Genomic DNA, 15,207 nt, shown 5'->3' with positions numbered 1-15,207 from the left:
CTATTTCCCTTAATCCTGTCATAGAAGAAATGTAGCTGGGGATTCAGTAGAGCTAAAAGCAAAGCCAGTGTCCAGAGTTTCTGTTCCATATTGCAGCCGGCTCCAGTTCAGCATAAGGCTAGTTGCAGTCCTTTAGTCTATCATGTGTGGGATCCACGTGGCTGTGGGCCATGTGGGCAAATGCAGGAAGCCGGAGCAAGAGCCCCGCAAGCCAAGAGTCAACCAAGAGAGCAGGAGAGCAACTTTCTTTATTCAGGAAATTAAGTATCTCCGATCTTTCCATGCTTGCAGTGACCATGCCCATTCTGGTCAATGACCTGTTCCCAGGTATGACTGACAGGCAAATACCTTCCCTATGTCACCCCAACTTTATTGGGCATGCATCTATGCCTCCCCTTCAGTCCCTTACCCCATTGATCTGCAGGGAATGGACTGGTGGATCCCTGGGGAGTGTAAAACTGCAGCTTCCTGGCAAAGCTTGCCCAAATGGCATGCCTATAATATTTGGCCTTTCCTTTGCTCCTTTCCTGTTATTAATAACTAGTTAATTACAGTGGTATCACTTTCATGTCTCTAGATAGTCTACTTCCTCTAATTTACTATTCCCCCCTTGTTTCATTTGGACTTTGTCTTTTGTATAGACCTTTACCTGATGTTTGGTGATCTTTGTAGTGCTCATATTTAACAGCACATACAGAAAAGTGAGTATACTCTCTAGGTATGGGTAGGCTTGGTAATAGTTGGGACTCAGAGTGACCTGGCTAGGCTGTGTCCTTGGGGGATCCTTGGTGTTGAAATTTAGGCCTTTCCCTTGGGCTACTCATTTTTCAGAGAACAAAGGTAGTAGAAGTGAGCCAGCTGGGTTGGGTAGGCTCAGGAAACAAGTTACAGAAGCAAAAGAAGGGCCCTTGTAGCTTGGAGGGAAAGACAAAGGTAACATGACTGGGGGGAAGAAGAGGAGGATAGGAAAGGCCCAGGTGTGCTCCTGAGAGGGAGAACTGTGTAATCCTTTCTTATGCTTTTGGTAAAGATGGGTAAGGGAGAAAATGATAGAAAATAGTGTTTTCCCACCAGCGACACCTGCCACAATGTACAAAATTTATATAGATACTGAGAAGATGATAGTGATTGAAATTGAATTCTACTTCTAGACTCTAAATATTTTATATGTTATAATTATTTTAGGACTCCAGTTCAGTTGTAGAATGGACCCAGGCCCCAAAAGAAAGAGCTCATCGAGGACCGGAACATGTAAACAGTTACGAAGCAGAGTGGGACATGGTTAATACAGTTTCATTTAAAAAGAAACCGCATACCAATGGAGGTATGAATTAAATCTTTTGAAATCTTAAACTGATTTGCTACAATAATATATAAACAAAAGTGCAAAGAAAGTTCTTTAATGTTCCTCAGAGAAGAAGGATGCTTTGATACACATAACTCATATTTTATATTCCCTTTTCATCTCTTGTTTTGTTTTGTTTTGTTTTGTTGGTTGTGACTTCATAAAAAGGCTTTAAAAATACTTTTTTTGTTTTGTAGTTATTAATGGCAGAAAATAGAAACACTTTAGAAAATTGCTCTGGCTGTCTCTCATGCACATTTTTCTTAATCTAGTAGAATAAAAAAAAAATGTTATTTCATCCTAAAGCACCAGGGGGAGATGGAGTATACCGCTAAACCATCCCATTCTAATTTCAGTGTTTATTGGGATCTTCACAGCTCATTGCAGTCTCCTTTTATACATGTTCAGTGACTATTCTCCCATATATACATATATACATATATACATATATATTTAAACCTGTTTGCTATGTGGTAATTATCTACATGTAGGTAACAAAAAAGAGCCAAGCTAACAGCCTGATAGAACACATATACTACTCCAAATATGGTCTAGCTAGCCCATCTGTGATGTGGCCAGGTTATTTGTGATTGATTGCTTTTAAAAATATTAAACACTTGTATAGAGTTAAAATGTTTTTTTCCTATTGATTTCCTCTGTGTTTATAAGTAAAAGTATATCTTTTAATGATTTTGGTCTGATACAGGAATTTATCCATGTTTACCAGATTAAAAAAACCTGGCCAGAATTTATTAGAATATGTATTGATATATATAGCATTGTTACTAAGTAAAATTGATTTTCCTATATGGCCTGGGGAATTATTCTTATATATAATAGTTACATTTTGAACTGTATGATTTGAAACAGTGGCAGTTAAGGAAATAGTAATTCACAAGATACGGACAGTAATTGGTTCATGCATGTGTGTGTGTCTCTCTTTTACTTTATTTATTTATTTATTGGAATTCCCTTTCTACTAAAAGGGAGGGGAGGTTCTTAACCAGAACAATGCCAAGTGTTAAGGAAAGATAAAACCATAGGATTTTAGTCTGTTTGGCATGTGAGGGATTTTTTACTTCTCTAGATCTTTGTGAATTGTCATTTTTTGTTTGTTGCCTAATGTTAAATCCTTGAAAATGAAAAAGTCAGGCTACAGGAATGAGCAAAAGGAGTTTTCATAATTTCATAGAATGAAGCATTATGTTGATGAGAAAAGCATAGTCTGACAATAAAGATCTTTTTATTTATTTATTTACTTATTTTTTGAGAGAGAGAGAAAGAGAAACATCCATGTGAGAAACATTGATCAATTGCCTCCTGTATGTGCCCTCACCTGGGATTGAACCTGCAACATGGGTATGTGCCCTGACTGACTGGGAATCAAATCCACAACCTTTTGGTGTACAGGATGATGCTCCAACTAACTGAGCCACCCGGCCAGGGCTAAAGATCTTTTTAGCATAGTGGTTGTCAACTTTGGCTGCACATTGAAATCATTTGGGAAAAAGGCTCTTAAAAAAATACCAATGCCTGGCTTTTATCCAGCAAATTAAATCATACTCTGGAGATGGAGTCTGGAATCTGTATTTTTCAAAATCTCTCCTAGTGATATAAATGTGTGAAGTTGAGAACCACTGTGTCGCTTAGCAAAAAACCACAGATGTAAATACTGCTTACTTGGCTTGGCCATGCATTGTGACTTACAAAGTAAAGAGCATAACTTTATTTTATAATATATAAAAGTTAAGAATATTTCGCGCCCCCCCCCCCGTATTTAAAAAAATTTATGATTGTGCATTGCAGTAAGAAATACTTTGAACAATTTGGCTCAGTATGCATACACATATTTAACAAAACCTGGAGTTATGAAGTGCCATGTAGCCTGTCCCACTCCATCCTGTCCTAGACTATTCTCATCTGATTATGTTTCATCAAAACACCTTCCTAAAGAAGACATTTTCTAGGCTTGATGTTTCCAAATTCAAAATAGTGTCATTATGAAACATTTATATATATATATATTTTTTTGTTAAAAACATTTTTATATTTTTAAAAAGAATATTTTTCAAATAAAATTTTTATTATAACCTTCCCTTTTTTTTTTTACTTTTTACTTTTTTTGGTGATTCACAAAGGAAACTTGGGACAAACCTTTAAAAAGTTGACTATTGAAGACTTATTTAACTTTATATTTCATAAGAATTTCTACTGCTAAATCTTTGTTTTTATGTAGCAGATCAAATGTTTTGAAAATACATATTCCCAAAACAACAGACTGCCATGATGTTCTCCAAAACCATCTAAAATGCCATGTTCTTGATGTTAGTTAATTTTATTTAAGACAGGGATACTTACTGAGCTCTTTTGTTTTACTCTTCTGTTATGGCCAGTTTTCCCACGTCAGTGTGTTGGAGATGTTTTTTACATGTATTTGGTAACATCGTAAGTTCATCAGAACTAATTAGTTTTATTTACCTTTCTGTAAGGAGAAAGAAGGAAATTTTGAGCTAACTCTTGGTTTCTGTTTTTCTTTTTAACCATTTCTTTTTCTGGTTAGTTATTTTGGTGATAGATTAAACTGCAGATTACTTTTATGTTGATTTGGTGTTAGGTTATTCATTGATTCAACACATCTTTGAGTACCTATTATGTGGTAGTCACTCTTCTAGGACCTGGGGATATAGTTGGGACAAAATGAAGTTCCTGTTCTCATAAAGGGACTTCTAGAATTGACTTGTAATATTTCTCTCATCATTTATCAGCATTTTTAGTGATGAAATGTGTGACGCATTTTCTGTTTTATTTAATATGTAATGTGTTTCTTCCATTACCGAGGGAAAAATCTATGCAAAATTTTTAGTTTTGAATATGCACAGACACCTGATAATTTATGTAACCTGCATGTGTTATTTAATATTCTCCACATGATTTTCTTACATTAATTTGGGTTAAATACTTTTTGTGTAATTTAAGAATTTTATTTAGAGAATTGTTTATTCCATTGCTCTTTTTCAGTGAAAATATTTTTGGTCTTTGCAGATAATAAAGTAATATGTATCTTTCCTAGGTAGTCCAAGTATATTCACACTTAAATGATACATGAAGAAGTTGGAATTGTAGAATTGTTCTCACTTTGATATTAGCTTGTAGTAGTGTTATAAGCTCTGTAATATAAATTCCAGTAAAACATGATGAATAGTGGTCAGGTGGGCACATGGCACTTAATCTAGTACCAACCTTAGATATAAGCTCACCATTTCAACTGGTGTGCTACTTTAGCCTTTCTGGGTTTCTTTGAAATGACACTTGCTAAAGTGTCCATGACATAGTGATGGTGCCTGCATTCCTTGCAGGTAGTGGTTTCTATAAGCCGTAGATTTCTTTGTGTCAGTTGAGGAGATCTTGTCAGAGGTGGTGGCGTTTTAGTGTTCCTGACTATAAGAAGGTGATATACATGCAGGTCAACATCAGTTGATCTACCCTTTGATCAGGTTCTGTAAGCATGTATCATCTATGCAGTTCATCTTTGTAGAATTGATAATGTTGGGTGGAATTAATGAAGAGCTCGAATAATACTTCTTAGGAAATAGCATTGGGGAAAATGTTTTTTAAAATTTCAGAGACATGACATGCTTATGTTTGAGTTAAAATGTTAAAGTGATTAGAAATTATAAATAGATTGGAAATTAATTATTAATGAGAAGAAACATTTTTCCTTTAAATTTTTATTGAAGTAGATAATCTTTGAGTTGCTTGTTATCAATTATGATATTGCTCACAAACTTAGGATTTAAAGCTTCTATAAACAGCCCACAAACTCAGAAAATGCTTTATTTTACATAACTATAGTTTGGTTTGAAATGAGGTCTTAATTTAGTAAAAGATTGATTTAGCAGGAAGATTAAATATATTCATTCTCTCTGAAGCATTCACAACTTAGTTATCTTTTCAGCCTTAATTCCCCACTGTTCTTTGGGTTTTTGCCCCCAAAAAAGAAAAAAAAGAAAAAAAAAGTCTGTTCACTTCAATATTATTTTTTATACCTACATACCTTCACCAATTAGTCTAGTAAAAATAATTGCAAAAGGAAGTGAGGGAAATAAAGGTTTTGTGTTTGTTTTTTGTTTTAAATGATTGTCCAAGAGCACTGTACCAGTCATATTTAGGGGAGTGGGAAAGATTAACATTATTGAGTATTTGCTATATACTTTGTACTGTATCTAGTTAGTTGACAGGTATTATCTCTTAATTCTTAGAATAACATTGGTAGGTAAGTATAATTATCTCCATTTTACAGATGGAGAAACTGAGGCTCAGATTTGGTTATTTGTTCCAAATCATTCACTTAGTAAGATTGTGGTACTGCAATTTGAATCCAGCCAGCCTGTTTTCAAAGCCATATTCATTTTGGGCAAAGTGAAATAAGCCAGTTAGAGAAAGACAAGTATCACATGATCTCATTCATGTGGAATCTTAGGAACAAAATAAACTGATCAACAAAATAGATGCAGAGACATAGAACCATGGAACAGTCTCATGAATTTCAGAGGGAAGGTTGGGGTGGGAGAGTGTGTGTGGGGAAGAGATTAATCAAAGAACTTATATGAGTATATGCATAACCTGTGGACACAGACAATAGTGTGGAGAAGTCCTGGTGGGGGGCAGGGGCGGATGCTGGGTGGAGGGGATCAGTGGGTGAAAAAAGGGGAAATCTGTAATACTTTCAACAATAAAGATAAAAAAATTACATTAAAAAATAAATGGGATAACCTTTTTAATTTGTGTACAGTAGGATGATTATTTGAAAAATTATTCTTTTAAGAAAATATATGTTGCCATTTTTAATACAGGTGGAAGCCATAGGTGACATGAATGGTATAGTCATTCCCTAGGGTTAACAAATTTCTGTTAGGCAGTCATGAAGAGCACTGTCAGTACCTTTTAAAAAGGTGAACAAAAATATTTTGCCCTACTTTCTTGTTTTTAAGATACTGCAAGTCATAGAAATGGGAAAAGCAAATGGTCATTCCTGTTCAGTTTGACAGACCTGAAATCAATCAAGCAGAGCAAAGAGGGTATGGGCTGGTCGTATTTGGTGTTCTGTCTAAAGGATGACGTCGTTCTCCCTGCTCTGCACTTTCATCAAGGCGATAGCAAACTACTGATTGACTCTCTTGAAAAATATGTGGTATTATGTGAGTAAGTATCAAATTACTTTCTACTTATTGAGATTGGATCGTTGCATTGGTCCCAAGGCAAACTGTTTTTGCTTGTCACTGGGTATCAGTGACTTAAGTGCGTATCGGGGAACAAGCAGCTTTTTATTTTTCTAGGATATCGACTGCTTTGGATGAATGACTGTGTAAAATTTTGTCATTTTAGTAAGTTGGATCTGCAATCACCTTATTACAGTTTTAAAGAATAGTGATCTAATATTTTTATATACATTTAAATAAGATGCACTAATAGCTTATGGATTATATATTTACCAAGTTTACCTTTTATTATGTACTTTCTATTAAACAGAGTTTTTGAAATGTTGCAAATTTAAGTCAGGCAAGTCTGAACCCTTTATAAAATTATTGTAAGTATGGAAGACAGGGCTTCCTCATTTAAAAAAAATCTTGTATCTTATATTTATTCACCTATGTGCCTTTGTACATACCTACTCTTTCTTGCTTTCGCTCTCATCAGATATATTTTGGGTATCAATTATGTTCAGAGCACCATGCTAATTGCTTGATATTTAGTAGTGAACAAAACAGGCATGTTTCTGGATATCTGAGAGTTTATGGTCTTGTGAAGGATACCAACCAATAAATGGCAATAAAATTCAAGAACTAAGATGAAGAACATAGAAGATGCTTTGGGAGCTCCCAAGAAGAGAGGAAGGGTACCTCATTCAGACTGTGGGTTGGATAGGAGTCGGAATACTTTCTGAAGAAGTGACGTCTAAGTTGAGACCTGACAAATGAGTGAACATTAGCATGAAATGGAAGGAAATACTTAGAGATCTTTTAGATTGGAGGATGTAAAACACGATATAATCACAGGACAGAATAATTCAGTATCGCAGGTCTGCATAGTAGGGGAAGGGGAAGTACCAAATTTAAAGATGAGGCCAAAGAGCTGGGTAAAGGCCAAACCATGAAGGATCTTGTAAATCATATTAGCAGGTGGTTCTAATCATCTCAATGAAATTATAGTGGTATGAAATAGGAGAGTGACAGGGAAGATACAAGTTTTAGAGTTTGTGATTGGTTGGATATGTGGAGGTGAGAAGAAGGGAGAAGTTGAGATTTTTAGCTTGGGGAACTGTAGGGATGATTGTTAAGTTCATTAATAAATGTCCTCCCTTTATAATTGAAAATAGAAAAATGTCCTTTATCATGTCTAAATTTAGGTTATATAAAGCTAGGAGTGATCCAAAAGTTGGAAGATATTGACTATGTGTTTTCTGGGGTGAAATTTTCTCCCATACCATGTTGATCATTCTTGGCTGGCAGTAGGTATGCTTATCAGTACCAGTAACCATAAGAAAGTCAGGCCTGGTTGGTAGTATTTGGGTCTGGATCTTCAAGTGAGAAACTGAATAGGGTACCACTGCGGGTTAAGTAGATTTCAGGAGGGGCATTGTCATGATGGGGCAGAAGGTTTGGTTGCCTGAATAGCTATGCACATATTTGCAATCAATCTTTTATTTTTTTAAAATATATCCTTATTGATTTCAGAGAAAGAGGAAGGGAGAGGGAGAGACAGAGATAGAAACATCAATGATGAGAGAGTCATTGATGTGTTGCCTTCTGCACACCCCCTGCTGAGGATCGAGCCTGCAACCTGGGCATGTGCCCTGACCAGGAATCGAACTGGTATCTCCTGGATCTTAGGTTGATGCTCAACTGCTGAGCCATACAATCAATCTTAATTGAATGAATAAAGAGTTGGGGTTTTATCTGTAGAGCAAGCTCAGTATTAATCAGTGTTGTGATGTAACAGTCAGAAAAATAGCTCAATTGATCTGAGACTGTTGATTAAAGCATAGTCTCTAGGATGAAGTAGTAGAACCTCTCTTTACTGCTGAGATCATACTTTGGAGAACTGGGCTTAGTTTTAAGCACTGTATTTTAAATGTGTTAGACTAACTATACTACATGGAAAAGACGACTAGTGTAATGAAAGGGATCAAAATGGTGTCACGAAAAATATTAGAAGGATGTGAGGATTTAACTTGAAGAGGAGTTTTGGTGTAACATTAAATAATATTCAGACTTCTTACTGTGGTCATTGAGGGCCTGCCCTATCTTAGCTCTGTTTATCTGTTAAACCTCATCTCATACTATTCTCTTCTGTAGTCTAGCCACATGGTTTTCTTTCAGTTCCTAAAACACTTTAAATGCTTTCTTGTCTTAGGGTCCTTATGTATGCTGTTTTTTTTGTGTGGAATACATTTTTCCCTTTCTTATCCTTGAGGTATTAGTTTAATGGCACTTCCTCAGAGGGGCTTCTCTGGATGCCCTCTCTCCCATTTAACGTAGGTTCCTATGCCCATTCCTTTTCACTGTTTCATTCCCTTGTTTGCTTCCTTCATGGCCCTTAACAGAATAAAATAATATTGTCTGTTTTTTATTTGTTTGTTTGTTTTGGTTGAAAATTAGCACCCCCTATTCTCTTTCCCATAGTAAATTATGACCAATTACATTGTGTCTTATAGCTCACCAGAGAGGTTATATGTTGAGTCCAAATGGTAGGATGTAGATACTCCAGACAAGCAGTCACCAGTATAAAAAAAGTCCCAAATTTGTATAAGCCATTATTAGGTTCTTAGGGAGATATTAAAGTTTGTTATTCTTTATGTTCATTAGTTATTATCCAAGTAAATGGGATTCCCAATTAAAGTCCAAAGAAATAAAAATTTCCAGTATCACCCCCCCCCCCCTTTTTTTATTGATTTCAGAGAGACGAAAGGAGAGGGAGGGAGAGAGAGAGAGAAACATGAATGATGAGAGTCATTGATTGGCTGCCTCCTGCTGGGGATGGAGCCCAAAACCTGGGGATGTGCCCTGACCAGGAATCGAACTGTGATTTCCTGGGTCATAGGTCCATGCTCAACCACTGAGCCATGCTGGCCAAGCCCCCGCCCCCCCTTTTTTTCTTTTCTTGCTGTACTCCGTGTCAGCCATGTGGATCCCATTTCCTGTCACTGTAGCAGTTATCCTAAGGAAAACGATGTCATGTTTCTGAGGTCTGAGATCATTGTAGAGACCAAAAGGAAGAATAGTAAACTAGGAGCATTGGGTATAAAAAATGAAATCCTTCCTTTTTAAAAAGAATCTGTGGTTGCTTGTTCTTTGGGCAAGCATTTCTTCTTCTCATCTGCAGCATACTGACTACAGTTTTAGATCTGTAGCCGTAATAATGATCTGAGTCCAGATAGTTGAAGGTTGTATATTTGTTCCCCTTCTACGTGCATAGACAGGGTTTTGGTTTCCATGACCAATTTTTATTTGGATTTTAAAGAAATAATTTGACTTAATTTATTGTTAGAAACAAAATAATAACCACTGTGCCAACTGCAGTGTGCTAGGAAAAAGTATGTTTCTATATTAGTTTCTTGTTCTCGTGCTACATTTAAAAGTTGATCTGTCATTTAAAAATACTGTATGAGAACCTGTAGGACTTCATATTAAGCATGACCCCAAAAAGTGTTCAGAAAAATGGTGTTTAATGAAAATTGAACATTTAAATAGTTACTTTTTTTCTACTTCAAATGACTCAACCTCATCTACTTAAAGCCAAAGGGCTTATTAAGCTCCTATTGTCTCTGAAGATTGAATGCTGTTTCTGAGTATGTAAGAATAAGATTCTCTTTTGGGTTTCGTATATCCCTTAGGGTTGCTGTTGCATTCTGTTGTGTTAGAATTGAGAAGAGATAACTGTTATTAAAGTTCTTATCTCAAACATTTATAATAAACTAGAAATAGATAGCAGCAAAATAATACATTTAATTTTTATTTTAAACACAAAAGTTGTGGATTCATTACAGCTGACTTACTAAGTTATCAAACTTATTATTATTTTTCTATAGGAAAGGAGAGGGAGAGAGATAGAGACACCAATGATGAGAGAGTCATTGGAGATCGAGCCCTCAATCCGGGCATGTGCCCTGACTGGGAATCAAACCTCGATCTCTTGGATCCTAGGTTGACGCTCAACCTCTGAGCCACGCTTGGCTGGGCTCAAACTTATTGAACAGGAAAAGAAAAAGGATAATTCATCCGATTAGCTGAAATTAGACACATGTCTATTTGGAATGTTTTTTATTTGCTCTGTAGCTGTTAAGAAATGTGGAGAAAAACTTGTGTCCAGAGTACCTGAACTGTACTTTATAACCTTGTTAAATATGTTTGCGTGTATTATAATAATTATGGTTAGCACATTCATGATCTTTATCAGATAATCTATTGTATCTTATATTTTTAACATCTTATATACAATACCACCAAGCTGTTAAATGAAATTGGAAGCCATTTCAAAATAGGACATTTTCCTATAATGTACATAGTATATATACTGATGAATCCTAGAATGTGTTTTGTTTTACTTTAGTTTTATGATAATAAAGGACAATATACTTGTAAGGTTTTTTTTACTATAATTCTAAACAGGATTTGGGTTCATTACAATTTGCTCTTCTTGGTTTTACCTAGAATAAAAATAGACTTCAACCCTTTAATATTTGTTAATTTAACATTTCATGTTTCACGTAGTTTTGGAACTCAAGGTAGTTACTAAATACTTGTTAATATTGTATTAATGGGAAACAGTTCTAAAACTGAACATTTAAGTTTTTTGTTGTTAAGGAAAAGTGACTGCACTAGAGTTATTCAGGTAGTAATTGATGCAGTGTGCTAGTATTTTCAACACATCCCTTCTTTTTATTACAGATCTCCACAGGATAAAAGAATACTTCTTGTGAATTGTCAGAATAAGAGTCTTTCACAGTCTTTTGAAAATCTTCTGGATGAACCAGCATATGGTTTAATACAAGTATGTTTCTTGTATTATTAATCTATCTTGTATTATTAATCTGTTAATCTGTCTTCATTATTTTATATATCTCCTACCTCTCAACTTTTTAGATTATACAGAATGAGGCAAATGTCTCTGCATGTGTAAAGTTTATAAAACTATTCTCTGTAATTTTATAGAATACTAGTATGTTTCATATTATTTGTTAGACTCAGAAGCTTCCTTGGTTCTTAGTTACTCTTAAGGCATTTTTTTTCTTTATCATAATACTGAAATTGGATATCAGATTTTTATCATCATAGCTTTCATTGATTAGGTGAAAGGTCACTGTATAAGCCACTTCGAATTCATTAATGATAAACTTAGGCAAAAATCTGGTTTGAATTTTTGTTTTCCGTTTAATTAGGTTCTAATTCCTCTTAAAGTATTTGAGTATATTCTTGCATTCGGCTAAAAATATGCACTTAACACAAATAAAGTTAGTTTATTTTTTAGTCACATTTCTTTGTAAGCTAATGAAATGGTGGTTTATTCATTCATGTATTCACTTACTCATTCAACAAATGTTTGAGTGCTTACTCTGTCCCAAATGCTCTCTTCTTGGTTCTGAAGATAAATAAGGAAGGAGGACGAGAGCTAAATGCTGATTAAAATAGAACCTGAGGGCCCTGGCTGGGTGGCTCAGTTCGTTGGAGAGTTGTCCCGTACACCAAAAGGTGGCGGGTTTGATTCCTGCTCAGGGTACATACCCAGGTTTCGGGTTTCATCCCCGGTCTGGGTGTGTACGGGAGGCAACCTGTCCATGTTTCTCTCTCACATCAGTGTTTCTCCCTCTCTCACCCCCTTCCTCTCTTTCTAAAGATCAATAAAAACATATCCTCGGGCGAGGATTTAAAAAAAAGTGCCCTGGTAGGTGTGGTTCAGTGGTTAGAGCATCATCCTCTGCATCGAAGGGTTGTGGGTTTGATTTTCAGTCAAGGGCATATACCTGGGTAGCGGGTTCGATCCCGAGCCCATTCTGGGTGAGTGCGGGAGACAACCAGTCAGTGTGTCTCTTACATTGATGTTTCTCTCTCTCTCTCTCTCTCTTCCCCCACCCCACCTCCCTTCCACTTTCTCTAAAAAATCAATGGAAAAAATATCCTTGGGTGAGGATTAACAACAACAAAACAACAAAAAAGTGAGGGAACAGGTTTTCTTATTATAAAAAATAATCAAGATCGACTTTAAAGAAGTAACTATTTTTGCTAAATATGAATAATAAAATAAGGCAGTTTGGGATTTAGAAGTTACCCTAGCAGTAGAAAAACATTTTGCCGTTTTCCAGGATAGCACTGCCCAGAACAAATTATTTTTTATTGGCATGATTGACTAATCATATAATTAGATTAAAATACCAACTAATATTTAAATATTGTGAGCTTTTAAACTTAGCTGCCAAATATTTTGTGTTAGACTAGTGTGGTACTGCACACTTCAAGAAATATATTTTTTTTGTGAAGGCAGGACTGCTAGACAGAAGAAAGCTGTTGTGGGCCACTCACCAATGGAAAGTAAGCACTGCATATGTTTCTGATGTGCAGATTGAATGAAGCCTGCAAATCACTTGTTTATCTGCAGTTCAATCAGTAGCATTAATTTGTCATTTAATATACTACCTTAAACAAATGAAAAGACTTGACTTAGAAAATTAAAATTTTCTCAGAAAAAAATAAAATTTTAAGATAATCTTAGAACACTCTTGTTTTAGTTTTGATTTCCCTCTGTTTAAAAAAATTTTGCCCTTTTCCCCATCATGAAGCATTTTTATTCATTTGAATTAATAATGCTAATATTTTTCTTTCTACTACATAGAAAATTAAAAAGGATCCTTATACAGCAACTATGGTAGGATTTTCCAAAGTCACAAACTACATTTTTGATAGTTTGAGAGGCAACGATCCCTCTACACATCAACGACCACCTTCAGAAATGGCAGATTTTCTTAGTGATGCTATTCCAGGTTTAAAGATAAATCAACAAGAAGAACCGGGATTTGAAGTCATCACAAGAGTGAGTGGAGATTTCTATTAATAAAGTTCCTATATTTTAACATGAGGAATGTTTTTAAACATGTATGAATGCTATAGATATAGAAACTCAATTTTGGTTATATTTGCCTCTTTCTCATAATCCTTTCTTACAACTTTTTGCTAACTAACATATCTAACAAATAACACTTGTCCTGCCACCAAATTGTTGTTCTTCATCCATTACTATGTATACTTTCTGTTCATTAATGCTGGATCTCTTTTCTTCGATTACCTTTTTTTAACTGTTATAATTGTTTTATTAGTTACCATTGTTAATCTCTTACTGTGCCTAATTTGTAAATTAAACTTTGTCATTGGTATATAAGTAAAGGAAGAAACATTATACATAGGGTTTAGTACTATCTGCGATTTCAGGCATCTGCTAGAGTCATGGAATCTATCCCTCACAGATAAGGAGGGGACTGTTGTATACTGAAAACTATGCCAATGAGTTTAGGTATTCAAAAAATTATTAAAAACAAACCCCAAACTGGTAGTACCCTTCAAAATAATTCTGACATTCATATTTAATATTATTTGACTTTTCTGCATATGAGTCATTGGAGTTGTACATATTGTTTAAAAACAACTATTTAAAAAATTTTCCTTTCCTAGTAATAGCCTCTAAATTTGTGGGTCCACCTCAAAATGTTCCTGAAAGATCTCTTTCGGTCTGTAATGCCTCCTGGAAATAAAGTTTCTTTGCCTGAAGAAACAGATTTTTTAAAAGCTCTTAGTTACTTCTGGTGGCCCTTTCATAAACTGCTTTAGCCACTCTTTTGCCTCTTCTACTCAGTTTCATCTGAAAACTGTATGACTTTGACTGTTCCTAAGTTGAAATACAGTTTTGAATCCAGTTTGAGGGCCCCACTTAACACTTTGAGAGCTTGTCCAGTGCCGGTAATTTCAGCCAGCTGGGTAGCCCCGCTCCAGCTTGGTATTATACTCATCTCTTTGTGAACAAATCTGATCTAACTCTTCTAGTCATTAATCTGAAATCACTTGCTGTAGTAGATTTTGCTCCTCCACCCAATGCCCAACCTTGATCAACTGCAACACTTTTTAAAGGAAGTCTCATAAATCTTGTTAAGGTGTTTTGCATGAATATACAGAAGGCTACTCCATCCTCTGGAGTTGCTAGTGCTTTCACAGCATTCAAATCAGATCCTGAGGAGAAAGTATTTTTTGCCTCACAAACAACGAGACCTTTCCCCTCTGTCCAATTTTCCAGTTCAGTTATTTTCCCCAAAGTTGTAGCATCATAACACCCGAGAAGTCATTCCTTTTACTTGGATTGTTCAGAGTCAGAAAAGCCAATGTCATTGTCTTCCTTCTGAAGGTCAATGGATCCCCCAGGAAACTGTTGAGGTTTTCATTTTACTTCTTTCACATGGAATCCACAAGATGTATTATAAAGTGACAATCCCATTTGATGTAGCAATTTTGTCCTTATAGACATAGATGATGTCTTCAAAAGACTTCTTGCCATTTCCTGTTTGGACTCCATCCCTCTCTGCAAGCTGGTTTCTCTTATTGGAATGATCTGATTACCTTTTGATAATGAACAGGTTGTTTCATTGAGTGCATAGCAGTGAGTAAATAGTGACCCTAGAGTATTGCTTCTAATTCTGTTTCTAATTTATGTGTTTTCTTAGTAGGCACCAGAGGCAGCCAGTCAGGACACTACTTACTCTAAGGCTTTTATTCTCATGGGCACCTTTTCTTTTTAAAATAAGGTGGACTTTGGCCCGCAGGCAA

General features: G+C 35.5%; 1 protein-coding gene and 1 pseudogene across 3 annotated transcripts in view; one reads left to right on the top strand and one right to left on the bottom strand.

Moving 5' to 3' along the window:
• TBC1D15 (TBC1 domain family member 15) overlaps nucleotides 1-15,207 on the top strand; it is a 56,860-nt gene that overhangs the window by 17,173 nt on the left and 24,480 nt on the right. Inside the window, exons 4-8 of one of the 2 annotated variants that reach the window (XM_081129468.1) lie at nucleotides 1,186-1,324; nucleotides 6,337-6,547; nucleotides 11,293-11,395; nucleotides 12,880-12,930; nucleotides 13,232-13,429. In XM_081129468.1, the coding sequence (XP_080985594.1) occupies nucleotides 1,186-1,324; nucleotides 6,337-6,547; nucleotides 11,293-11,395; nucleotides 12,880-12,930; nucleotides 13,232-13,429 (702 nt within the window). The remainder of the gene's footprint in view (nucleotides 1-1,185; nucleotides 1,325-6,336; nucleotides 6,548-11,292; nucleotides 11,396-12,879; nucleotides 12,931-13,231; nucleotides 13,430-15,207) is intronic. The other variant, XM_081129467.1, reaches the window with a different exon arrangement.
• On the bottom strand, nucleotides 14,039-14,974 carry LOC308551540 (ethylmalonyl-CoA decarboxylase pseudogene; annotated as a pseudogene). The gene has a single exon. The product of its transcript is annotated as an ethylmalonyl-CoA decarboxylase pseudogene (transcript).

This window comes from Miniopterus schreibersii (genome assembly GCF_964146895.1).
Source record: "Miniopterus schreibersii genome assembly, chromosome: 2".
Classification (NCBI taxonomy): Eukaryota; Metazoa; Chordata; class Mammalia; order Chiroptera; family Miniopteridae; genus Miniopterus; species Miniopterus schreibersii.
This window is presented reverse-complemented; position numbering and strand designations above follow the sequence as displayed.